This window comes from Bubalus kerabau, chromosome 4 (assembly GCF_029407905.1).
Source record: "Bubalus kerabau isolate K-KA32 ecotype Philippines breed swamp buffalo chromosome 4, PCC_UOA_SB_1v2, whole genome shotgun sequence".
In the NCBI taxonomy this organism is placed as follows: Eukaryota; Metazoa; Chordata; class Mammalia; order Artiodactyla; family Bovidae; genus Bubalus; species Bubalus kerabau.
In genome coordinates this window covers 43,554,032-43,581,659 of record NC_073627.1, presented here as the reverse complement: position 1 = coordinate 43,581,659, position 27,628 = coordinate 43,554,032, and the positions used below count along the sequence as shown (strand labels likewise).

The following is a 27,628-nucleotide window of genomic DNA, read 5'->3' as shown; positions in this document are numbered from 1 at the left end:
GTGAAAATGAAGTCGCTCAGTTGTGTCCGACTCTTAGCAACCCCATGGACGGCAGCCCACCAGGCTCCTCCGTCCATGGGATTTTCCAGGCGAGAGTACTGGAGTGGGATGCCATTGCCTTCATGTAACTAGTTGGTTGTTAATTGACTTCCTTTTCAGTAATGAAGTAATGTATATATCAAGAAAGACATCGATTCTTAAAATTTTTACAATTATTTTTTGTTTACTTATTTTGGACCGGTGGCAGGAGTATTACAAAGTTTTTTTAAGCTACATTATTACTTCTTAAACCCAAGAGCCCTAAAGTAATTAATTGTATTACTGCTATTTAAAATACTAGCTGCATGTTTTATTATCTTTGTTTTTAAGTTATATTAAGGCTTTGTAATTTTGCACTTCATGAATATTATATAAATCTAGCCATAATGTTTCATTATCCTCATTCTGTATACTGTTTCATACATTGAGGAAATAATGTCTCCTGATTCAAATTATGTTGAACATAAAATGTCAGCATTCCCATTTTTTGTTTTTGCTTTTTAGGATTATGTCTTTGAGATTTATTGATCCATTTGTCTTTAAAATTTAATTTTCTCGAAAGTTCACCCAAACTGTGTTTGTTCACAACAGATTATATTGTTTGTTTCTTTGCCTAGGAGGAAGAAAATTACAGAGAAGAGGGAGATCCTAGAACAAGGGCATCGGATCCACAATCTCCACCTCAAGTATCTCGTCATAAATCACACTACCGTAATCGAGAACACTTTGCTACTATACGGACGGCATCACTGGTATGTACTACCCCAAATTAGAAATACGTTTTTCATGTTAGACCTTGGCATCTATATTCAAGTATAATTATATCTCTCTTTTTTTTTTTTGTATTTCTAAAATTTATTCAACATTTAACTGCCTGTTATAAGAAAGATCTTACAGAAAGCACTCTGAGAGATGTGTGTACAAATAACTAATATATTAGAATATATTAAATGCTTAAGAGGGCTGAAAGTGATAGTCACTCAGTTGTGTCCAGCTCTTTCGATCTATGGACTGTAGCCTGCCGGGCTCCTCTGTCCATGAAATTCTCCAGGAAAGAAGTGGATCGCAATCCCCTTCTCCAGGGTATCCTCCCAACCCACAGGGCTAAAAGGTACTAAATAGGAATTCAGATTACCTTTGATTTAGGGTGAGTATTTATAAATCGTTTGAGCCTTTAATAATTAGTTGGTTTTAGGCACAGGGCGAGAGAAAAAATGTAGTTTCCACCTAAGAGTTGACAGGCTAACAAAAATGAGGGGAAGTGTTCATGAAATAGCAAGTAATCCAATTTGATATACTTAAAATATAGTTCTTCTGACTTCCCAAATAATGAAAATGGATTATTTGTTCATTACAAAGATGTTGTACTGGGGTACTTATAACCCTGATCAGTCAGATATGTAGGACCAAAACATGATAAAGGTGGGGATAGAAAGATGTTAAGGTATCAAAGGGAAGTAGGTTATTAGTAAATATGACGGAAAAAAATATATGGAAATTGTCTGAATTATCAACTACATAACAGATCTTGTAAATCTCATTCTGTGGCCCATGAATCTGAATAACATCTGGGGTCAAAAACACCATCCCCTGGACTTCCCTGGTGGTCCAGTGGTTAAGAATCTACCTGCCAGCACAGGGAACATGGGTTCAATCCCTGGTCTTGGAAGATCCCACAGGCCAAGGAGCAAGTAAACCCACGTGCTGCAGCTACTGAAGCCCATGTGCCTAGAGCTCATGCTCCGCAACGAGAGAAGCCATCACAATGAGAAACCTGTGCTCCGCAACTAGAAAGTAGCCCCTACTTGCCACAAGTAGAGAAGGCCTGCAGTCAGGAACTAGAGAAGACCCAGGCCAGCCAAAAATAAAAATAAATTAAAAAACAAAAAGATAAACACCATCCCCTATGATAAGTCAAGTCGTTCCTACTGTTCTTTAACATGTAAATAATTCTTTGAACAGAGCAAGTAGCAAAGATTGCTTAGTTTTTTCATGACCATTTTAACAAATACCTGGACAAGGCCAGCTTGTTGGGAAAACATCTTTGTGACTGGGCACATATTAATGTTTCCCAAGCAAGCCTTCTGTCTCAAATTTTAGCTCCCTCAAATTAATTGAGGAACGTTTTTTTTAGTCATGCCACTCAGCTTACAGGACCAGGGATTGAACCCACACCCTCAGCATTGCAAGTACAGAGTCCTAACCACTGGACCACTAGGGAATTCTTGAGGAATTCTCTTAAGTTATGGATTTAGACAACTGAAGATCCATATCCCTAAACCTATTAAGTCTATTTATTTCAGATAAAACATTCATACAGTAGGTAGATTTGTGTACAAAGATATGCGTAGCTATATTTTTCAATAAAAGTACCATGTACTATAACTCAGTCTGACTGCTCTGCCTTGGGTTTTTTTCATACAATAAAATACACAGATCTTAGGTCTTCAATTTGAAGTATTTTTAGTGGTACTCATTACGCTAACCATCAACTAAGAAGATACATATACATACTGAATGCTAGTGTTGTTCACTTTAAAATAATTTATTTTATATTATGTGAATTTCACCTCAACTAAAAAAATCAGTTTACACATTTTTTTTCTTTATTGTCAGTGCTTTTTGTGTCCTGCCCAGGAAATACTTGTCTGCCCTACAGTCATGAAGATAGTCTGTGATTTCTTCTACTTTATGATATCTGGATTTTGTGTTTATGTCAAATGATTCTTTTCAAATTAATTTTGGTATAGAGTGATATAGAAGTCAAGGTTTTTGTTTGTGTTTTATATACAGAGAACCAGTTATAATTTGATAATACATTTATTTCCTCTTTGACCTGACTTGACTTTTTGGTAGAAAAATCGGTTGACTAAATGTATATGATCTATTTCTAGATTTTATTCTGTTCTTTTGATCTGTTCAGCCTGTCCTTCCACCAGTGCCACACCATTTTGATTACTGAAATGTGTGTCTTGCAGCTTTTTTTCCCTCAAGAATGTTTTGCTTCTTGTAGCTCCTTTACATCTATATATAAATTTTTGAACTAGCTTGTCTATTTCTTTAAAAGATCACCTGGAATTTTAATTGGAAACTGCTCATTGGAATCTCTTACAGTAATTGTCTACTTGGATAAATAACAGAGTGGTCTAAAATGCTTCTGAAAGAAAAAATGTTTTGCTTTATTGTTTTCTCTCCATTGTTTGTGTGTCTAGGTTACAAGGCAAATGCAGGAACATGAGCAGGACTCTGAGCTTAGAGAACAAATGTCTGGCTATAAGAGAATGAGGCGGCAACATCAAAAGCAGCTAATGACTCTAGAAAATAAGTTGAAGGCTGAGATGGATGAACATCGCCTCAGATTAGACAAAGATCTTGAAACACAGCGTAACAATTTTGCTGCAGAAATGGAGAAACTTATCAAGAAACATCAGGCTGCTATGGAAAAAGAGGTGGCTGATTCACTATTCTTAATTTCTTTACTGTAGATCATAAGCATCTCAGAATTAACCAAGATGGCATTTTGATGTTAGGATATTTTCCCTAGAACCAAGCCAGTTCAATTGGGAATAAGGGAGAAACATTTATGTAACATGTATAGTATCAGGTACTAAGTCTGGGAACCAGTAGACGTAGGATTATTTCCTAATGCTCATAGTTTTATTGTATCACAGTGGGTAAATCCTGCAACCATTCTAGGCCCTGATAGTACTCTGATAGTATGAGGAGTTTCTTAATTGTCTATCAATAGGTGATTTAGGTCTCAAAAAATCATTTATGATTCTCTTTGTGTGTTTTTTGGAAACCTTCCTTCAATTTATAGTAGCATTTTAATATTAGAATAATTAAAGATTACTGTAATATAACAAAGTGTTAGAGATAATAAGTTAAGAGAGATTCAAATTAAGATTTGGCCCATTTTGTTTATTTACAAATGTGTCATTCTACTATATGATTTAAGTATATATATTTTAGGATTCTTCTTATGGGAAACCTAATGTTTTTGATGTCCCATCAATTAAATTTTATTTTGATAGTCACATTTGTCAAGTATAATGTAAGCTTCTCAGTAAATTAGCACAATATCTAGAAATATATCTAGCTAGTCCACATTGAGGCATTATTTATTATGGTTACCCTGTTCACCTTCCTGCCCCGCCCCACCCCAAATTAAAAGACCCACTCTCATAATAATAGTTCAGTTCAGTCGCTCAGTTGTGCCCGACTCTTTGCGTCCCCATGAATCGCAGCACACCAGGCCTCCCTGTCTCTCACCAACTCCCGGAGTTTACCCAAACTCATGTCCATCGAGTTGGTGATGCCATCCAGCCATCTCATCCTCTGTCGTCCCCTTCTCCTCCTGCCCCCAATCCCTCCCAGCAACTTAGGAAGAGATAGATACTAACATATTTAGAAAAGCAGATCATGACATAGGATGTGCAATGTGTTATTTAAAATGTGTGCATGCATAGAAAAAATAGGAAAGGTGTGTATCAAGTTGTTTTTCTTGTTTTTCTCTGAGTGCTAAAATCATACAAGGTTTTTTTTTCTTTGTGTTTTTCTGTATTTTCTAAATGATCCACAGTGAATATACGTTGCATATGTAATCAGAAATAAAACAGTATGATATATATGTATCTAATATTTAACATTTTTATTTAATATATAAGTTAAAGGTCAGGGTTTACTTTGAAGAGGAGTATATTATTTAATATACAAGTCAATCTAGATAAAAGGTCATGATTTTATTATATTTTGAATAAATACTTATTTTTTTATTGGGGGGGCATATTGTTAAATTTTTAAAAAGGTGAAAGCTTTTTAATTCTGTAATAGGTCAACATTTTAAAGATGAGTCCCATTTTACTGGTTCTCTGAAATTCAAATAAGATGCTAAGTAATACTTATTAGTAATTTGTTGGATGTTCTTATTTTGGTAATGCTTATACAGATTTTATCCTAAGTGGTATATATTAAACTGTTTCTTTGAATCTGTCTACTTAACTAATTTGATCCATTTTTTAAATTTCTCATAGGCTAAAGTGATGGCCAATGAAGAGAAAAAATTTCAGCAACATATTCAGGCCCAACAGAAGAAAGAACTAAACAGCTTTTTGGAGTCTCAGAAAAGAGAATATAAACTTCGAAAAGAGCAGCTTAAGGAGGTACTTTTATTTAATACCAAATACCACATGATATATTTATGCCTTTGATTTTTATGTATTTTGAACTGAGTTGTTTATGTTGCCAGGAGCTGAATGAAAATCAGAGCACCCCCAAAAAAGAAAAACAGGAGTGGCTTTCAAAGCAGAAGGAGAATATACAGCATTTCCAAGCAGAAGAAGAGGCTAATCTTCTACGGCGTCAGAGACAGTATCTAGAGTTGGAATGCCGTCGCTTCAAGAGAAGAATGTTACTTGGGCGTCATAACTTAGAGCAGGACCTTGTCAGGGAGGTACGTTTGAAACGCGAATCTTTTCTGAAACTATGTTAGTCCCTTGTCAGTCTCTGGGCCTTTGCACTTGTGCCTCCCTCAGCCTGAATTCTTCTTTCCTAGATTATCTACATGGTTTGCTTCCCCCCATTCATGTCTCTCCTCAGAAATGCCTCCCCTAACATCCAAATCCTCCTCCTTATTTAAATATTCTTCTCTGCACTTCTCTCTCCTATACACACACACTTTTGGGGGAGAAGCTTCTCTTCTTGCCTAGAATGAAAATTTTATGAAGTCACCAGTTTTATTTTCTTCCAGTCTTTATATCCCCTATGTGTTACCATTTAATACTTTCTTTATAATCATGTACTTAATTGAGCAAACGTAGAAACTCTTGTGTCAGGGAAAACAAATATCATCAGTATCAGGGATACCTCTGAGCACAGATTAGCTTATTTCCAAGAGTGGCTTAAAATAAACTTCAAGTATAGCATAATTGTTCAAATTTACTAATAATTAAAGAAATTCAAATTCAAGTAGTTGCATCAGTTAAATAAGAACAGTTTAACAGACTGGCAACATTGAATCCTAGTAACGGTATTGGGAAATGTGCAGTGTTGGTAAGAGTATAAATTGATACTGCCCTTTTGGAGCTCATATGCTTTTACCTACAAATCCACTTCTAGAACTCTATCCTAAAGAAATAATAACATAGTTATATGATGCATGATGCATCAACATTTAATGAAAATTTTTTTATAAAGCAAAAAATGGAAAATTATAGTATTTCAAAGTAGAAACCTATGGTGAAACTTAAAGATCTGTATATACTGATCAGATCTGAATATATGTCCATTATATTGTTAGCTGAAGAAAGCACATTACATGCCTATGTTGTATATTGTTACTCAGTTTTTTGAACTATATGTTTTTGTATAATAGTTGTTTCACAGTAGCATGGGGAAGGTTGGGAAGCATTTTCTTCAAACTGTTGTCCTTTGCAGAAAGGTTTGCAGGGGCAAAGGGAACAGGTTTGACGTGTGTGTGTTTTACACTTGTTCTTTTTAATCTGAAAGTAAAAAGGAATTAAAACATTTATCGAGCATCATGTGCTAGGTATTATTCTGAGAACTTTCCATTTATGAATTCATTTCATCCTCACGTTAAATCTGTACAATAGTTATACTATTATTTCTTTGAAAAGTGATGAAACTAAAGCACAGCAGGTTTAAACAACTTACCCAAGGACTTGGTGACTGTAGGTAGCAGAGCCAGGTCCATGTTCTTATCCATTACACTATACTGGGTATACTGTATGTAATAAAATTGGATAGGACACTCTGAAGAAATTCAAAAAGTGGCTTCGGGGTTCTCTTCAAATATAAAATTGGGAAAGAAAAAAAGAAGGAAAGAAAGAAGGACATTAAGTCTACTGAGATTTGATATGTTTTAAGCTTATGGCATAAAATAGTATTAATGAATAGTAAATACTAGAATAAGGAAATTTGTCTTTACTAATTGCCCATTTACTACTGTATAGGTCATAAAATCTGATATTTACTGTGTAGTCATTATTGAATCTGGGATTACATCTATTTCCTGGTTAATCTGCTTCTTAGGGATTTTTCCCCTGGCATTGTACAGCGATAAATATACCTTTGTCTTTTGTATTATGGATTAGGAGTTAAATAAAAGACAGACTCAGAAGGACTTAGAGCATGCCATGCTACTACGACAGCATGAATCCATGCAAGAACTGGAGTTCCGCCACCTCAACACAATTCAGAAGATGCGCTGTGAGTTGATCAGATTGCAGCATCAAACTGAGCTCACTAACCAGCTAGAATATAATAAGCGAAGAGAACGAGAGCTAAGGCGAAAGCATGTCATGGAGGTTCGACAACAGCCTAAGAGTCTGAAGGTACCTTTAGCCTAAGCTAAAGTTATTTAAGTAACATGTCTGTGAAATGAATGATGATTTTAAAGTTAGCAGCAGTAGGGCTTGGTATAGACTTGTTTGGTGTTGAACCTTTCCTTTCTCTTTCTTATTGATAACCTTTTCAGTTTGAAAGTTTATAAACACTAGTGTGATCTTTGCAGATACTATACAAAAAGTGAGGCAAAAAACAATGTTTCACAGTTATAGTCAGGCTTTGAATAGAATGTCTGCTTTTGATGACAAATGAGCTCAAGATTTTCCATAAAGGAGATTGTTGTTACTTTACTATGGAAGAAAATGACCATTTCCTCTTAGTTATGTATCTGTATCTACTTACTCAATTTGAACAAAACTGACTTGATTTTAACATCAAGTTATCCCATTTTTGTTTCCCTAATAGTTGCAACTTCCGACTTCCTCCAGGAATTTAAAGAAGACGGGGGACATCAGTTTTAGCACTTACGTAATTTAACTGGTCATCTGAGTTAAATTCACCCATTCCAGTCCTGATTAGTTCACTGATTCCTAGAATGTTGACATTCACTCTTGCCATCTCCTGTTTGACCACTTCCAATTTGCCTTGATTCCTGGACCTAACATTCCAGGTTCCTATGCAATATTGCTCTTAACAGAATTGGACTTTGCTTTTATCACCAGTCACATCCACAGCTGGGTGTTGTTTTTGCTTTGGCTCCATCCCTTCATTCTTTCTGGAGTTATTTCTCCACTGATCTCCAGTAGTATATTGGGCACTTACCGACCTGGGGAGTTCCTCTTTCAGTATCCTATCATTTTGCCTTTTCATACTGTTCATGGGGTTCTCAAGGCAAGAATACTGAAGTGGTTTCCCATTCCCTTCTCCAGTGGACCACATTCTGTCAGACCTCTCCACCGTGACCTGTCTGTCTTGGGTGGCCCCACACGGCATGGCTTAGTTTCATTGAATTAGACAAGGCTATGGTCCGTGTGATCAGATTGGCTAGTTTTCTGTGATTATGGTTTCAGTGTGTCTGCCTTCTGATGCCCTCTCGCAACACCTACCATCTTACTTGGGTTTCTCTTACCTTGGTTGTGGGGTATCTCTTCACGGCTGCTCCTTACCTTGGATGAGGGGTATCTCCTCAGGGTTGCCCCTCCTGACCTTGAATGTGGGGTAGCTCCTCTCGGCCACTCCTGCACCGTCGCAGCCTAGCGCTCTCGGTCGCCACCCCTGACCTTGGGCGAGGGGTACCTCCTCTTGGCCGCGCTTCTGCACGGTCCATTGCAGCTGGCAGCCGGCGCGCTTTTGCACGGTCTATTGACCATTATATCTACTACTGTGGGCAGGAATCCCTTAGAAGAAATGGAATAGCCATCATGGTCAACAAAAGAGTCCAAAATGCAGTACTTGGATGCAATCTCAAAAACAACAGAATGATCTCTGTTCGCTTCCAAGGCAAACCATTCAATATCACGGTAATCCAAGCCTATGCCCCAACCAGTAGTGCTGAAGAACGGTTCTATGAAGACCTACAAGACCTTTTAGAACTAACACCCAAAAAAGACGTCCTTTTCATTATAGGGGACTGGAATGCAAAAGTAGGAAGTCAAGAAACACTTGGAGTAACAGGCAGATTTGGCCTTGGAGTACGGAATGAAGCAGGGCAAAGGCTAATAGAGTTTTGCCAAGAGAACGCACTGGTCATAGCAAACACCTTCTTTCAACACACAAGAGAAGACATCACCACACATGGACATCACCAGATGGTCAACACTGAAATCAAATTGATTATATTCTTTGCAGCCAAAGATGGAGAAAAGAAGCTCTATACGGTCAGCAAAAACAAGACCAGGAGCAGACTGTGGCTCAGATCATGAACTCCTTATTGCCAAATTCAGACTTAAATTGAAGAAAGTAGGGAAAACCACTAGACCATTCAGGTATGACCTATTCAAATCCCTTATGATTATACAGTGGAAGTGAGAAATAGATTTAAGGGACTAGATCTGATAGACAGAGTGCCTGATGAACTATGGAATGAGGTTCGTGACATTGTACAGGAGACAGGGATCAAGACCATCCCCAAGAAAAGAAATGCAAAAAAGCAAAATGGCTGTCTGAGGAGGCCTTAACAAATAGCTGTGAGAAGAAGAGATGCGAAAAGCAAAGAAGAGGAAAGATATAAGCATCTGAATGCAGAGTTCCAAAGAATAGCAAGGAGAGATAAGAAAGCCTTCCTCAGCGATCAATGCAAAGAAATAGAGGAAAACAACAGAATGGGAAAGACTAGAGATCTCTTCAAGAAAATAAGAGATACCAAGGGAACATTTCATGCAAAGATGGGCTCGATAAAGGACAGAAATGGTATGGACCTAACAGAAGCAGAACATATTAAGACGAGGTGGCAAGAATACACAGAAGAACTGTACAAAAATGATCTTCACGACCCAGATAATCATGATTGTGTGATCACTGACCTAGAGCCAGACATCCTGGAATGTGAAGTCAAGTGGGCCTTAGAAAGCATCACTACAAACAAAGCTAGTGGAGGTGATGGACTCCCAGTTGAGCTGTTTCAAATCCTGAAAGATGATGCTGTGAAAGTGCTGCACTCAATATGCCAGCAAATATGGAAAACTCAGCAGTGGCCACAGGACTGGAAAAGGTCAGTTTTCATTCCAATCCCAAAGAAAGGCAATGCCAAAGAATGCTCAAACTATTGCACAGGTGCACTCATCTCACACGCTAGTAAAGTAATACTCAAAATTCTCCAAGCCAGGCTTCAGCAATACGTGACCCATGAACTTCCTGATGTTCAAGCTGGTTTTAGAAAAGGCAGAGGAACCAGAGATCAAATTGCCAACATCTGCTGGATCATGGAAAAAGCAAGAGAGTTCCAGAAAAACATCTATTTCTGCTTTATTGACTATGCCAAAGCCTTTGACTATGTGGATCACAAGAAACTGTGGAAAATTCTGAAGGAGATGGGCATACCAGACCACCTGACCTGCCTCTTGAGAAACCTGTATGCAGGTCAGGAAGCAACAGTTAGAACTGGACATGGAACAACAGACTGGTTCCAAATAAGAAAAGGAGTACATCAAGGCTGTATATTGTCACCCTGCTTATTTAACTTATATGCAGAGTACATCATGAGAAATGCTGGGCTGGAAGAAGACTCTGGGCTGGAAGAAGCACAAGCTGGAATCAAGATTGCCAGGAGAAATATCAATAACCTCAGATATGCAGATGACACCACCCTTATGGCAGAAAGTGAAGAGGAACTAAAGAGGCTCTTGATGAAAGTGAAAGAGGAGAGTGAAAAAGTTGGCCTAAAGCTCAGCATTCAGAAAACTAAGATCATGGCATCTGGTCCCATCACTTCATGGCAAATAGATGGGGAAACAGTGAAAACAGTGTCAGACTTTATTTTTCTGGGCTCCAAAATCACTTCAGATGGTGATTTCAGCCATAAAATTAAAAGAGGCTTACTCCTTGGAAGGAGAGTTATGAACAACCTAGACAGCATATTCAAAAGCAGAGGCATTACTTTGCCAACAAATGTCCGTCTAGTCAAGGCTATGGTTTTTCCAGTAGTCATGTATGGATGTGAGAGTTGGACTGTGAAGAAAGCTGAGCGCCAAAGAATTGATGGTTTTGAACTGTGGTGTTGGAGAAGACTCTTGAGAGTCCCTTGGACTGCAAGGAGATCCAACCAGTCCATCTGAAAGCAGATCAGTCCTGGGTGTTCTCTGGAAGGACTGATGCTGAAACTGAAACTCCAGTACTTTGGCCACCTCATGCGAAGAGTTGACTCACTGGAAAAGACCCTAATGCTGGGAGGGATTGGGGGCAGGAGGAGAAGGGGACGACAGAGGATGAGATGGCTGGATGGTATCACTGACTCAATGCACATGAGTTTGGGTAAACTCCAGGAGTTGGTGATGGACAGGGAGGCCTGGCATGCTGTGATTCATGGCGTCGCAAAGAGTCGGACACGACTGAGCGACTGAACTGGACTGAAGTGAATTTAACTGGGATTTGGAGAGTTCTGGGGTACCCATGTCAATGGAATAGGTGATTGACACCTGTTGCCTGCTCTGCTGTTTCTTCATCTGCCATCCAGATGATGACTTGTCAATGTTAGATGAGTAGAAACAACTGTAATTTAACATTCCTCTTGCGTTCACTTCAGTCAAACATTAAGGGGTATAGTTTATTCTTGGTACAAGTATTACTCTTCTTAAAGAAAAAGCACATTTTTCAAGGTCTTTTTTTTTCCCCCCTCTCATTTGACTAGTGGTGTGGACACTAATTACAGTGTTTTCTTGACACAATATTTAAAAATAAAAACTGTTAAAAGACTGAAGGCTGTTATACAGAGGTAGAAAAGAATGGCTAAATGTCATTGTCCCATTCCTGGCTAACTTGAATATTCTTTCAGTATTGTTAACCAAGAACAGTATTTAAGAGTGGCACCACTAAACTTAGCTGAACTAAGAGTTTCTCTTTGTAGCTAGGCATTTTTTGACCTTTCACAGGATGGCTGTAACTTAATGACTTGGTTGGTACAAAATGTGGAAAGTGTGTATTTGATACTTTGGTATTTATTGGCAGAGGTGGTGGAGAGGATGAATAGTTACTTCCTTGAAAAGTATGTTACTTTGGTTTTATATGCATTTGTTGCACACTGAATCAACCAGTCAGTATTTCAGCTATAGTTTCTGCCTTGTGAAGTACATGAGTAAATTCTCATTTTTGGGCTTGAACAATATACCTTATAGAAATATATCTCATCTTTTCAAATTTTGTTAGGACCTGGGTTCATAGAAATAACTAACCTGCGATTAACCAAAAACTAAAGCCAAACCCCTTTGTCTATGAACTCAAATTGTTTTATCTCCCAAATGTTTATGTAGTTCAAGTCTTTTATCATCACCTCAAGAAGGCCTGTCCCCTCCCTTGCCCCACAGTTTATTCCCCTTATGGGAAAGATAATTATAATAATGTTGCTGCTGCTAAGTCACTTCCGTCATTTCCGACTCTGTGTGACCCCATAGACGGCAGCCACCAGGCTCCCCCGTCCAAAGAATTGATGCTTTTTTTTGATGTTTTAATTACTGAGAATTAATTCTCCAGGCAATAACACTGGAGTGGGTTGCTATTTCCTTCTCCAATGCATGAAAGTGAAAAGTGAAAGTGAAGTTGCTCAGTCGTGTCCGACTCTTAGCGACCCCATGGACTGCAGCGCACCAGGCTCCTCCGTCCATGGGATTTTCCAGGCAAGAGTACTGGAGTTAGTCAGTTATAATAATGATAGCCTGCTTTTGTGGGGTCTGTCACAGACTATGTAGTTAGAGTTGAGATTGTCATTAAAAGAAATTGGAGCAACGTGTCTCAGATAAGGAACAATAAATATGCTTATTTTCTGCCTTAGAAATCTGATAAGATATTGTCTGGCCAATAAAAAACTTTTGTATCTACTATTGTTAATGCATGAGAAGAAGTTTAATTTTCTGTCATCAATATACACAGCAATCTAAATTAATTTTAATATTTATTTGTAACTATTACCAAAATAATGAGTACTACTTGAAGTCATATGAAAAATGAGGTACTTGGTATTCTAATGTTCTAAATTAGAGCTTTTGTAATACATAGAATCTAATGGTTTTTGACCTAATAGCCAAGTAGAAACATACTGTACCTGCAACCTTATGATCTAACTATTTTGTTTTTCCCTCTCCCTTTCTCCTAGTAGCCTTTTTTTTCATATAAGCATAAGGTATACCAAATGCCATATGTTAAAAATTATATATATCTTTTTTTTTCCTTCTCAGTCTAAAGAACTCCAAATAAAAAAGCAGTTTCAGGACACCTGTAAAATCCAAACCAGACAGTACAAAGCATTAAGAAATCACTTACTGGAGACTACACCAAAGAGTGAGCACAAAGCTGTTCTGAAACGGCTCAAGGAGGAGCAGACCCGGAAGTTAGCCATCTTGGCTGAACAATACGACCACAGCATTAATGAAATGCTCTCCACCCAAGCAGTGAGTTTGTGTTATTTAGGCAAAACAAATTCAGGGCCACTTTCTTCCACCCCCTGAAAGAAGTCTCAGTAATTAAAACACTAATAGGAAGTGGTAGCTCTCCTACAGCCTGGGAAATAGTAGTGGTTATCTGTATTTTTCCTGTCTCTGCATTCTTTGGAAGTAGGCATGATTTATATAAAATTCTCATTGATGCATTTAGACATGAGATTCTAAATAGGCTCCTTGCCAGTGCCTCTCAAGTGTTGAGCACATATCGATACCAAGAGTATACCTAGATTAGAGCAACAGCATTGTTAGGCATTGGGCAAAAAGTAGTACTGTATTAGAAATCTAAATGGTCACATTTTAATGGAGGCAAATACAAAGTATTTTCTATGTAAGTTTTGTGAACTTTTTCTTAAAGGGCCAGATAGTAAATATTTTAGAATTTGTGGGACAGAATACAAAATTGAGGATATTATGTGAGTACATATAGCCATATAAAATGTAAAAATCATTCTTAATTAGCAGACTATAAAATTAATTAATTAAAACAGGCAACTGTCCAGATTTGGTCTGTAGCTGTAGTTCGCTGGTCCCTGTTCTATAATTACTTTCATTGCGGAGAAGAGATTCAGGGTCTTATATCACTTAATCAGATTCTAGATTTTTCTTAAGAAAAATATGGTTATTCAGACATCCTCCAAATAGCATATGATATGATAGCTTTTATCTTCTCGTTATCATCATTGGTTACTGTGCCTTCCTTTTTCAGAGATGTTTACTCCAAGATACAAGAGAGAACAATTGTGTATCCTATAAAAGAGTAGTCTGCCTTTTCTCACACCTCCTTTCCATAGGTCTTGAATAAATAGTTCACAGTAGGATATATCTGTTTTTTCCCCTCTCTTTCAGCTGCGTTTGGATGAAGCACAGGAAGCAGAGTGCCAGGTTTTGAAGATGCAGCTGCAGCAGGAACTGGAGCTGTTAAATGCGTATCAAAGCAAAATCAAGATGCAAGCGGAGGCACAGCATGATCGAGAGCTTCGGGAGCTTGAACAGAGAGTATCCCTCCGCAGGGCACTCTTAGAACAAAAGGTATAGATGATAGAAGGAAGTTATTTGTGCTAACATTTGCTTTCATCAGAAGTATTTTATAAATACATTTTCATATTAAGAGAGGTGGCATTTGGTTGTTTTCACCATATTTCCTTAATTCTAATTTTGTAGTGTTTTTCTTTAAAATTATTGATTCAGTAATGAACCTTAATGAATTCTAAACATCAGGGGGATATAATTAAGTAGTTAATGCTGCTGCTGCTAAGTCGCTTCAGTCATGTCCGACTCTGTGCGACCCTATAGACGACAGCCCACCAGGCTCCCCCGTCCCTGGGATTCTCCAGGCAAGAACACTGGAGTGGGTTGCCATTTCCTCCTCCAATGTATGAAAGCGAAAAGTCAAAGTGAAGTCGCTCAGTCGTGTCCGATCCTTAGCGATCCCATGGACTGCAGCCTGCCAGGCTCCTCCGTCCATGGGAATTTCCAGGCAAGAGTACTGGAGTGGGGTGCCATTGCCTTCTCCAAGTTAATGCTAGAGGAAGGATATGGGGTTATGTGACGAGAGTTGAATTGTGATTGAGTACCTCTGGCTCTGTGTTCCCTCACTTTTTTTGTGTACCTAGCTCTACCTAAAGAGGTTGGTGAAAAACTTAGATAAAAAACTTCTTTTCTTAGAAGAAAAAGAACTTTAGTAGTTGCCTGAGAGAGGCAGAGGCAAAGGATGTGGAATATATACTTTACTGTTATATCCTGGGCCTGGAACTATAGAGTACTAGGGCACAGAAGGTAAAACTTGTTCTGCACAAGCTGAAAATGTTACTTCTAGATGTATCTTTTTTTCCCCTCTCTCTTCTCTCTTTTAACTTATTCTTTGTCATATATATTAGAGAATAGAACTAGAAGCCCCAAATTAATTTCCATTCTTTAAGGTATTATAGCTGTGTTTTGTGTGTGTGTGTGCATATTTGGGGGAAAAGCTAATGGACAGAGATTTTTAAATTTTGAAAGATAAAGGAAAGTTTTGTCATGAGAAGTAATAGAATACAAGTTGTACCCAGGATTCAGAGCTATGTTCAGAATTCCTGAGCCATAAGTTCCCAGCAGGTGATTAGTCTTAGGTCCAGTGATCCTTTGTATGTTAGTACTTGCCTAATTTATTAAAAGTTGTCATGGTTTCTAGACCATTGGTCCATAGATTTTCCTCTACTTCCAGTAGTTCTTCTGATAAAAATAGAATGCCTTACTAAATTAAAAATACATTCTTAAAATATAAATAGGTTATTACTAATAGAATACCTAAATAAAATATTCCTTTCTGTCACAACTCTTATCACTGGCTTCTCCGAGGGGTACTTGCTTCTAAAAATTATCTCACTTACGTTTCCCATTCATAATGGGAAAGCTAGAAATGCATATAAATTTTGAGAAAAGTCTAGTTTGTCCCATGTACAGGTTTCATAAATCTGATTCCAACTTGCTTATTAAAATTAAGTCTAAAATATTGTCTCTTATGCTTCAAGAAGTTATCATTGGACTTTTGTGATGGTCCAGTGGTCAAGAATGCACCTGCCAATGCAGGGAACATGGGTTTATTCCCTGGTCCGAGAACACCCCATATGCTGCGAGGCCAGTGAAGCCTGAGGCTACAACTGCTGAAGCCCACACACTTAGAGCCGGTGCTCTGCAACAGTAGAAGCCAACACAGTGAGAAGCCCGCACACAACTAATGGATTGCAGCCCCTACTTGCTGCAGCTAGAGAAAGCCCACGCAGTGAAGCCTAGCAATGAAGACCCAGTGCAGCCTAAAATAATAAATAAATGATTTATTTAAAAAATTATTACTAAAAAAAGAAAAAAAATTATTACTAAAATGGAAACTCCCATGGTGTTGTAAGAGAAATATTGGCACTATTTACAGTCAGCTCCCCCACACCAGTGGGTTCTGCATTCATGAATTCAACTAACAGATTATGATAAAAGTATTGAGGGCAAAGAAAATTCCAGAAAGTTCCCAAAAGTTCCGGAAAGCAAAACTGCAGTTTGCTGCAAGCCCCAGCAACTATTTACATAGTATTTACATTGTATAGGGTATTATAAGTAATTTAGATATGATTTGAAGTACTGGAATAGGGCTATGTATTTGTATTTTTAGCTCCACCTAGTGGTTCAGAGTTAGTGCTAAGCAGTATCTTCAGTTAACAGTTCAGTCGCTCAGTCGTGTCCGACTCTGTGCGACCCCATAGACGGCAGCCCACCAGGCTCCCCCATCCCTGGGGTTCTCCAGGCAAGAACACTGGAGTGGGTTGCCATTTCCTTTTCCAGTGCATGAAAGTGAAAAGCGAAAGTGAAGTTGCTCAGTCATGTCTGACTCTTAGCGACCCCATGGACTGCAGCCCACCAGGCTCCTCCATCCATGGGAATTTCCAGGCAAGAGAACTGGAGTGGGGTGCCATTGCCTTCTCCAAAGCAGTATCTTACACAGTCTTATTTCAGTATATGAACCAAGTGGATATGTTCTACAGAGCCTAGTGAAATGTGTGCATAAAACCGATATGCATTGGTCAAGGTGCAGTGGCACTCTCATATATAGTTAATGCATTTTGCAAAGCAACTTGGAAGTATATATTGAGCTTTGGAAATGTTACGTATTTAAGACTTTGAAAATTTATTCTAAGGGAAAGAAATCCAAATATCGGAAAAATAAGATGCATAAATATGGTAATTATAGCATACTTCATAATGTTTTAAAATACATAACCATCTAAAACAGAGCTATAATTAATTATAGGCAAGCCACTTAATGAAATCTTATTCAGCCATTTAAATGATGGCTATAAAGATAGTATTAATATAGAAAAATGCTTATGATGTATTGAATAAAAGTGAATTGAAGTAATGCTAGTAGTGGTTATATTAATATGGTAGAATTTTTTTTTCTTTTTTTACTTTTTTTGTGGGGGGAGAAGGGCATACCATGCAGCTGTGGGATCTTAGTTCCCTGAACCAGGAATCAAACCTGTGCCCCCTGCAGTGGATGTGCAGAGTCCTAACCCCTGGCCTGCCAAAGAATTCCCTCTATTTTACTTTTTTAATATGGCTTATATTAATTTAATAAGAGAAAATACATTCAATTAGTATTACAAATAATAAAGGAACAGTAGAGTGATAAATCTATAAATCTATTTTGAGTTGCTCCTTGATTTTTAGGGCTAATATTTATGTTTCAACTGAAGTGCATGACAGTAAAGCTGTTTGGGATCAGTTGGCAGCTACCAAGGCAAGGTACCCTCTGTACAAAAACCGAAAAATCTTAACAACTATATTTTCTGCACTTTGTACTTACGGCTATACAGATAAGAAACAGTCATCTGAAAATAGAGGTGGAACCAGAGTGAATATTAGTCGTTTCATGCTGGGTAATTCTCTTTGAAGATTACTTTAATCTCCAAAGAATCAAGAATTGTTCCTTAGGTTTGGCACTAACAGAGTAGGGTTAGGGTTAGGGCTTCCCTCGTAGCTCAGTTGGTAAAAAATCTGCCTGCAATGCAGGAGACCTGGGTTCGATTCCTGGGTTGGGAAGATCCCCTGGAGAAGGAAATGGCAACCCACTCCAGTATTCTTGCCTGGAGAATCCCATGGACAGAGGAGCCTGGCAGGTAACAATCCATGGGGTCATAAGAGTCAGACACAACTTAACGACTAAACCACTACCACTAACAGAATATAACAAGTAAACCTCATTTGGCTCACATGAAGCCCTTTGATGACTTTTATCATTTCATTTATGTTAAAATTTCAACAAAATAGCAACATAACTATAAATGTTAAATTCCTTATTTGGTCCAAACAAGGTCCAGATACTGCTTTTGGTTAATTGTCTTTTAAGTCAATGAGTTTATAATAGGACCTTCTTCCGCCCATGTTTTTTTTTTCCCATTTGAATTGGATCATTTGCTCTGTAGGAATTCCAGTTTGGGCTTATTATGTCCTCTAGTGTCTTTAAAAATGTATCCTTCTCTCTTTTACTTCGTATTTCCCATCAGCTGGTAATTAGATCCAGAGATACGATTAAATTTAAATTCTCTTCTCTTTTTAAAAATTTTTTGCAAGGAATTTTCATGAAGGTTACTATGTACTTCCTTTTACATTACATCAGGAGATATATAATGTCTAGCTGTCCCCCTTTTAAGTGATATTAATATTGGTCAGTAGGTTTAGGCAATTATCAATTTGATCATTCATAAAAAAGTTCTCCATGAACTTTTTTCATTGCCTATTGACTTTATTATGAATTATTTTACATTAAAAAAAAATGTATGTGCAGTCAACTACACTTATTTGTAATACCTTCCAGTTTTCCAGAACTGATTATGGCGGCTAGCCAACCACTAATTTCTAGGTATATAGAGTCTCCTAACTTTTTAATGAAAACTTTATGGTTTGTGTTTGTTTGCTTTTTACTTAAGGCTTTGGTGTATCTGGAATATGGTGTAAGATGGAGTTCCATTTTTATTTCCTTCCAGATAGTTGGCCATTGTGCCTGTGTTATTTGTTAAAAATTCATCTTTTCCCCATTGAATTAATTAATGCTCTTGTCCTGCTTTAAAACTCTACAAACTGAGATCTTTATTTCTATTTCACTAATAATTTGTCTCTACACCAGTACCACATTTAATAGAGTGACATTTTGGTGTGTCTGATAAAGCTAGTTTCCCTTCACCCATTTTCATTTTTATTCAGTGTTTTAGGCTTTCCTGGTGGCTCAGATGGCAAAGAATCTGTCTTCAGTGCAGGAGACCTATATTTGATCCCTGGGTTGGGAATATCCCCTGGAGAAGGGAATGGCAACCCACTCCAGTATTCTTGCCTGGAGAATTCCATGGACAGAGGAGCTTGGCAGGCTCTATAGTCCATGGGGTTGCAAAGAGTTGGACACAACTGAGTGTCACTCACTCACTCAAAAGTCATCCAGTTGACAATCTAGAGACAGAGATGGCTAAGGTATTGTTATTTACAAGATTGGCCAAGGAGAGTCCCAGGTGTCTTCAGTGTTTTACCTAATGATTCAGTGTTTTACGTAATGATTTAGTAGCCATTGATGATAATTGGCTTGATTTATTAATTCAATAGAGGTTATTGCCTTTGTTTTTAAGAATTTGGTTTTACACATCTTAAAAATATAAATTGTATATGTTTCTATAGTACATCTCTTTGATTTTTAAATATACATCCACAAAATAGCCATTGTGAACTTTTTTATGATTCACTTCAAAGCTGACTAATTATGACTTCCTTATTAGTTTATAGATTTAAAAAAATAGATCAGCTTTCTTTTTGCTTCCCTCTAACCCCCAACAGATTGAAGAAGAAATGTTGGCTTTGCAGAATGAACGCACAGAACGAATACGAAGCCTGCTGGAACGTCAAGCCAGAGAAATTGAAGCTTTTGACTCTGAAAGCATGAGACTAGGTTTTAGTAACATGGTCCTTTCTAATCTCTCCCCTGAGGCATTCAGCCACAGCTACCCGGGAGCTTCTGGTTGGTCTCACAATCCTACCGGGGGTCCAGGACCTCACTGGGGTCATCCCATGGGTGGCCCACCACAAGCTTGGGGCCATCCAATGCAAGGTGGACCCCAGCCGTGGGGTCACCCCTCGGGGCCAATGCAAGGGGTACCCCGAGGTAGCAGTATGGGAGTCCGCAATAGCCCTCAGGCTCTAAGGCGGACAGCTTCTGGGGGACGGACGGAGCAGGGCATGAGCAGAAGCACGAGTGTCACTTCTCAAATATCCAATGGGTCACACATGTCTTATACATAACTTAATAATTGAGAGTGGCGATTCCGCTGGAGCTGTCTGCCAAAAGAAACTGCCTACAGACATCGTCACAGCAGCCTCCTCACTTGGGTACTACAGTGTGGAAGCTGAGTGCATATGGTATATCTTACTCATTTTTGTAAAGCATTCTGTTTTGTGTTTACTAATTGGGATGTCATAGTATTTGGCTGCCAGGTTTTTTTTTTTTTTTAACTTTTGAAGAAATTTTGAAAAGGGGAACTGTCATGTAGGTGTGTATACAAATACATACACACCCATATATATGTATCAAGCCTGTGGTTATAAGAAATTGGGTAGATAGGGGGTATTTTTGAAAACTGCAAAAATAGACTGCAGCAGTGTATCTTGGGTCATCACTTGGGGGCAATGATACATCCTAAGAAGGATGTGAAAAGATCTAAAGCCTTTCTACATATCCCACATTCTTATAAGCCACTCACAGCAGGCAGCATATGCTGAAACAAGTTCTTACTGAAACACATCTGTATCCCCTTACCAACGTAAATTGGTCTGACTTCTCAGCCTCATTTGGAGTGAAAAAGAACATGGAAATCCATGAACACTAAAGGGTTGCATTGACTTTTTCAGAGAGTAGGAAACAATTTAGTTCTTTTTCTGAATGCTGCATAGATTTGTCAGTGAAGTTTTTTTTTTTTTTTTTTTTTGGTGCATTCAATTGTGCCTTCTTTGTGGCATGGTGAGATGGAGGTGCTTAAGGAGATCACAAGTGGTGTGGGAATTGTATCAACAAACCCATGAGCCTTTAAAGGGGAAGACAAGAAGGGTGAGAGAGGCCCCTGAAAGTTCATATGGTAGGTATGTTCAGCAGCAAGAGTGAGGAGATGAAACCTCTGTGTCCTGACGTTTCGTTGCTTATACTGTGATATCTCATCCTAGCTAAGCTCTATAGCTTCCAAGACCCCAAACAGTACTTCTACTTTGTACAAAAACAAAGATATATAGCCAATACAAATCAAATGCCAGAGGTATTTGAATGATGCCATATTTGCAAACTGCCATCTATTGGAATTTTCACCACACTACATAGACAGAATTTGATTACCCCCTTTTGGCTTATGGGATTTCCTGTTTACAAGTAGAATAGCCAATTATTTAAATGTTTAGTTGCCATAGTGAACCAGGAGTCACTGAGCCAATGGCTTTGCCAGCTGCTGACTAATCCTCATCACCACTGTAGATTTTGCTGCATGTGCAGGTCCTCTTTTTTTTTTTTTTTTTTTTCTAATTGCTGTTTTTGTTGCTGCAGTAGTTTACAAACTTCTAGTTCCTTGAGCCTTAGTGACCATTCGGCATCATGTTAACATCACACAACAGGAAACACCACTTCCAGAAGTCTCTAGCCTCAGTGCTAAAGTACTACTGAAAAGGAACTAGCTAGTTTGGCAAAGTAGAAAAAAAAAGTAAAGTAAGTTATAGTGGTCAGGGAATCTCTTGACAAACGCTAACTTTTTTATTTTTTCCCACAGAGGGGCATGTTTTGTTTTGTTTTATTTTGTTTTGCAATGAAGGATCAACCCAATGCTGAAAGTTAGATGTTACTTGGTATTCCACTGTTAGTGTGGAAATTGAGTTGAAGGTGGGTAGGAAGCTGTGAGTATGACTTGAAGGAAAAAAAAATGTTCTTTTCAGTGATAGAGTTTCTTACAAGTTACTGTTTTGCCCCCTCCCTTGTCTTGAAGAACCCTTGCTGCTAACTCTGGATCCTGCTTTTCATATAGTCAGAGGACCCCCAGGTAGAATTTTCTAAGGCCCTCTCAATGATACTCTTCACCTAGGTCCAGGCTAATGACCAACCAGTAATCTGTTTGTTGAAATCTTGGTTTTCTCAACCAAATTTTAGTCTTCCCCAGGTATGTCAGTCTAATCTCCATGAATCCTCCCCTTTAGGAATTTCTGGCATTCATTTAAAGGTAACTGGAAGAAAAATTAATGTAAGTCTTTTAAAAGGCAAGATCACAGTAGAACTCACACACACTTTTAGGCAGTGTTTCAGGTAGTGCTCTGGTACATTGTCCTCTTGGCCAGGCTTGAAATCACCAGTTTTTAGGTGAACATGACATGTACTTGCTTTTCTGTCTAATGAAAGGGGCTTTTTATTTTCTGTCTTTTTGCATTCATGTTGTATACAGTATTTCAAGCAAACTGAGGTATCTACCTATTTGGAGGAAAATGATAGGAGAGAGCTTTAGAGTTAATAAAATGTATAAAAATATAATGAATTTGATACCTTTTATAAAAATTCTTACTAGATCTGGCCCCTCTGTACTACTGGAGGGGTGGAATAGAAGTGCAGATCAATTTTACATATAAAACTCTTTAAAAAATACTACCAATAATACATGTTAAAGTCCACTTGTGGACTTGAATTAGTCAAATTGAATTATTGAATTCATGCAGACCGTATGTACTTGTAAAATTGTGGTTGAATACTGACTCCAGATGTCTATCCAATAGGTCGTTGTATCTGATTTGTGTGGCAACCAGTTTTACATGTAGGTCATGACTATACCTGGATTATTCCATTAAGTTAATTAAAGTATATATAGTTTGCAAAAATGGTTCAAATTAATTGATTTGTGTGTGTGTGTAAGATCTAACTTCTGAAGAATATCATACATAGTAGGAATCATCAGAGTAAAGCTTGTAGCAAGAAAATTTGAAAGGTTTTGAGAGATCCTAAAGAAAGAAGCAGGCACTTTCTGAATCAGTGTACAGACTTCAACATTTGATCAAAGTACTACTACCTCCTCCCCAGTGTTGGTGTTCACTATATATAAATGTGTTTGAGAAAATAAAAAGTATGGGAAATTTTACACACGCATATCAGAAAGTCATATATGCTATGTCTGGCATCCAGAGCTTGGCAGTATAAGTTTCTTGTGTTCACTCTCTCCCCCTTTTTTAAGTTAGCATTTGAAAAATGCAAAACCTCATACTTTGATACATTGTTCCTAATGGGGTTCCCTTCCTTTTGCACTTATTTTTCCCCTTATTAAAGTCAGCTCTAACCCCAAATTAAAGTATCTGAAAGTATTTTCATTATATAGATAACATTAGCTGGAAAATATGTTTATATTTTATTCAGAGCTGCCATTCTTTTCTAAGTCATTTCAGTGCCTAGAGATGAACAGTCCTGGAATTGAAGCCACACCCACGGAAATGAGATGCTTGGTACTCTAGGCCAAGGGTTTATTGGTAAATTGAACTTTTTAGCATAGTCAGTATGATTTTCAGCTGCCTAGACATCAAGTAAACACCATTTAGCACACTAAAGAAACTGTCCTTGACTCTCTCCCACTTCCACCTATTTTTCCTCTCCCCCTTTTCAAAAATCAAAAACACTTTGAGTATCTTTTTCAAACCATAAGGCAGACTTTAGTAACTTTCTACTTCTTTATGTCTGGCATTTTAAACTTTTATAGAATACATTGTGTTGGACACTGGAATAATACTGTTTATTTTCACCTGTGAAAAATGACTCTATTGTACTTGAAACACCTCCTTTGCATTTCTCCATTTGTGCCATTCACTAGTGGAAATAAATTGTATTATACCATAATCTACTGGCTTTTAAAAACTGTGTTAAATATGCACATTTTTGGTATAGCTATTATCATTTGTATGTATATATTGTATATACATATGAGTGTCTATATGTGTGTATAGATAGATGGATATAACTCATACTGTACATTTCCATCAGGGCACTTAAGGTTCTGTTATTTTGTTTTGTTATTTCAGTCCTCAGTTAAGGCAAGAATGCATGTGTTTCTTAACAATTGAATACTCTGGGTTGATATTTATGAGAAGGTGGTCATTAGATGGAGTCTTTTCTTTTTTGATCCTTTCTTAGCACTTGAGTGGGTGGAAAGAAAGTTAAGTAAATTGTGGAACCATAAGTTGCAATGCAGTAAAGTAGTGCTGGGGAAGGAACCAGTTAGTGTTCCTGTGAGTTTGTGTCGTGATGCAGTGAAAGATAGAGATGCAGAGAGAAATGAACCATGGTAACTAAAAACCACTGGTGGTGATTCCTCTGCAGAGGTGAAGAGAACCGATAAATCACATAATCTTCATGTGCACTCCATACATACTTCTTAGTAGTGGTGCCATTGATCCTCTTACCCTTTTTGTTCCATTAATAATGATGATGATAATGATAAACTTTGCTAAGGACCAAAACATCCAAGAAAGAAATTACTGCTAAAGCATCTAAGGTTCTCCTAAACAATAAAGTCAACAGGAAATGGCCACTGGGAGAGAAGGATTTGGTGTTGGCAAGGGGCTTTCTCCTTTCGGCTGCCTCTTCTTGCTTGCTGATAGTGAGTTCTTCATGTACTGTCCACCCCTTCAGAGGCAAATCTTTGTAAGCACAGATTTGGCCCCACACTGCAACCCTTTCCTAGGAAGTTTATATGGCCCTGCGTTTTGTTCCATGCTCACAATGTGAAGTGTCTAGTGTGTATTCAAGTCAGAAAATAATATATTTAAGGTGTTTAAGTGTGAATCTCCTATAATGATGAAAGAGGAGGCTCTTATGTCTTAAAAAAAAAAAAAAACAACTGTCTTCTCTAAGGAACAGATCTAAAACTTGGGCTGTCATCTTGGAGTTGCTTACCAAAATACAGATCATTATTGTTAAAGAGAAACTGATTCTCTGTTTTCCCTCATCTGTCATGATAGTGCCCCCAACCAGGCTGTAGCATTACCTTTGAAAAGGCCCTCACTTACTCTTAGTTGTTAAGAACTGGAAATTTTCCATCCTCAGATTCCTTAAAGGATGAAGAGTATGCTGTACACTTAGCAGACTTGCCTCTTGTATGCAAGGACTACTGATTGAAGTCTATTTTGCTGTGTGTCTGGTTATGTTGTCTGCACTTTTATTAAATCACTACAATAAGTCTACATTGGAAATGACTTAATTTGTAAAGTTTTATTAAACACTGTCTAGAAAAAGAAAGTGAAGCTGAGAACTCTTCCTTTGCTGTGTGTTTATATTTTCTACTGAATTCTGGTAGCCCCTTTTAAAGTCAGTTGACTAGTTCTTCCCTCACTTACATTCAGATTTCCAAAATTTCACTCATGCAAGGGAAGAGAATCCATTTGGCCTAATAGTAGTCCTCAGATCATAAATACATAAATTAGTATGCACCTTATCTGCCTGTTGTGGGTTTCTTAAACTTGCACTTCCCTCTCACCCACCCCAAAATAGATATCCTTTAAAGAAAATAAAGGCAGAGAATAAAAACTGGGGAGCCATTTACTATGTCACCATCACTGTTAACTGTTACCCAACAATCAGAACTTTTTGAAGTTTCAGAGGATGTGTGCATGTGTGTGTGTGTGTGCGTGTGTGGTATCTGTTTGATTGTGTTGGGTTTGTTTATTTTTAAATATACAAGAGATTCTTTTTTTAAATAGAGAAAAAGGTTAATCCTCTCTGAAACAGGATGCCCATTGGATATATTAATCTAGACATCTGTAGGTAGTTTGCCATGAAAAAGTGGAGAGAAGATGAGACTTGTGAATGAATGAAAAGGGTATCTTGATACCCCAGAATTCCCCCCAAAGTACGGGTAATTCAACCTGCACAGTTTCCTTTTCACTCATAGTTTTTAGCAATTGTGAGTGAAGAAATCGTGTAATTATCTGTAAATATGTAGCTAACAAATTGACCTAGTTTCTGTATTTTTTTTGTTTTTGTACTAAAGTTTATAAGTCTGTGCCAGCTAGAGAGGAGTTGCTGTCATTGCCAGTTGTGGTCCTAGCATCTAACCCTGAAACCATCCTAGGTGACATTTTTAGAATTAATGCTTCAGTGTTGTTAAACGGGGAAGTTAAGTTTAATCATTGGTCAGGTTTAAAATTGTTTGAAGCAGAGTCATTTTATTTAATATGATTACATGTCCTCAGTCATGAATGAGGTAGGGAGCCTCCCTCCCCCAGTGGCCATGTTTACAGAAGTGTGTTTTGTCTATAAAGTGCAAGAGTTTTAATGTTTGTGTAAATTACGCAGGTGATAACATTATGGCTTGGAACTGTTTATTGGGCTCTCTTGCTGAATTTTCAAATGAACTATGCTTATTACTGGCACATTGATCCCATTTCTGGAGCATTTTTCCTATTTCCAGAACTACATATGTTCCTTTGTCATTATCCCTTGATATGCCTTGTAGCCTAAGGTATTAAAAGCTGTTAAACATAGATGAGGGAAATGCGTTTTTTTAAATCCATGAACCTTCACTTGTATGCTTTCATTACTCATGTTATGTTTCTATGGCAACTCTGAGGTCAGTGGAGTTTAGAAATGAGATACAAATATTAATGAAAAGTGTGTGCTCTTTGCTTTTGCATGGCTTGGCTTAGCATCAAAGGTATATTAGGCCACTTGAAAGCATGAAGACCAGTTGTATGGGAACAGGTTTCTCTCGGTGGCACATTTTGCTTTTTCTGAGCCCTCAAATACATTGCCTCAGCGTGAACATTATTGTTTCTATAATTACACATGGTCATGGAATGAATTATGTGACTTAAAAGGATGGAACTGCTTGATGTTTGCAGATTCTAACTGGCCATGTGACTGTTTGGCACATATCACACAAACCTGGGGGGAAATATTGGAAGCCTTCTAACCCCTGTTTAGTCATAGACAAGTGTATTCAGCTTATCAAGATACTGACTGCCCCTGTTGTGTTGCCAGAAAGCTCTTCTTTGGTGTCCATTCCAAATGTGCTTTCTTGCATTTCATAATATCAAAGAAACCACCACCTCTTCTCTCAAAAGCATTTTATATGTCATACCTTTTATTCTATATTAAATGGGAATTGTGCCTGTTTAGAGTGCCCCTCCAATTAATTACATCCATGTGTCTAAAATAATCCAAGCCGGAGGCACAGGTGGGAAAAACATTTTATTTTTTAAGTCCACTCGAGGCCAGTAATTTATCTGACAAGGTATTTTACCACATTATCTTGACATTTGCTATATGAGCCTATTAGAAATTGCAGGTGGTTTCATAGGGCAAAATCCAAGTGGAGAGGGATATGTGGGGTTTCTATTAAGAGATAATTTTGTTATTGTTTTACCTCTCCTTTTATGATCCTCCCCTGCTAGGTTAGAATGGGTTAATTCTCCAAATTTGTTTTTTATCTTTTAGGGAAATTTTTACAAAAGCAATGGTCTGATGTAAATAACATTTTGAAGTATAGTGCACATAACTTCCCCAGACTATTCCAACCTGATAATTTGTAAATGCTTTAGAGTTTTTTAAATTAACACTTGTGTTGCTA

At 37.8% G+C, this 27,628-nt stretch overlaps 1 protein-coding gene across 2 annotated transcripts in view; it reads left to right on the top strand.

Annotated features, from left to right (window-relative positions):
* Window positions 1–27,619, top strand: part of TAOK1 (TAO kinase 1) — a 107,552-nt gene extending 79,933 nt beyond the window's left edge. For both annotated transcript variants that reach the window (XM_055577078.1, XM_055577079.1), the window contains 8 exons: window positions 657–791; window positions 3,252–3,488; window positions 5,073–5,201; window positions 5,288–5,491; window positions 7,152–7,391; window positions 13,230–13,442; window positions 14,340–14,522; window positions 19,842–27,619. In XM_055577078.1, the coding sequence (XP_055433053.1) occupies window positions 657–791; window positions 3,252–3,488; window positions 5,073–5,201; window positions 5,288–5,491; window positions 7,152–7,391; window positions 13,230–13,442; window positions 14,340–14,522; window positions 19,842–20,303 (1,803 nt within the window). In that variant the 3' untranslated portion in view covers window positions 20,304–27,619. The remainder of the gene's footprint in view (window positions 1–656; window positions 792–3,251; window positions 3,489–5,072; window positions 5,202–5,287; window positions 5,492–7,151; window positions 7,392–13,229; window positions 13,443–14,339; window positions 14,523–19,841) is intronic.
* Window positions 27,620–27,628: the final 9 nt, after the last annotated feature.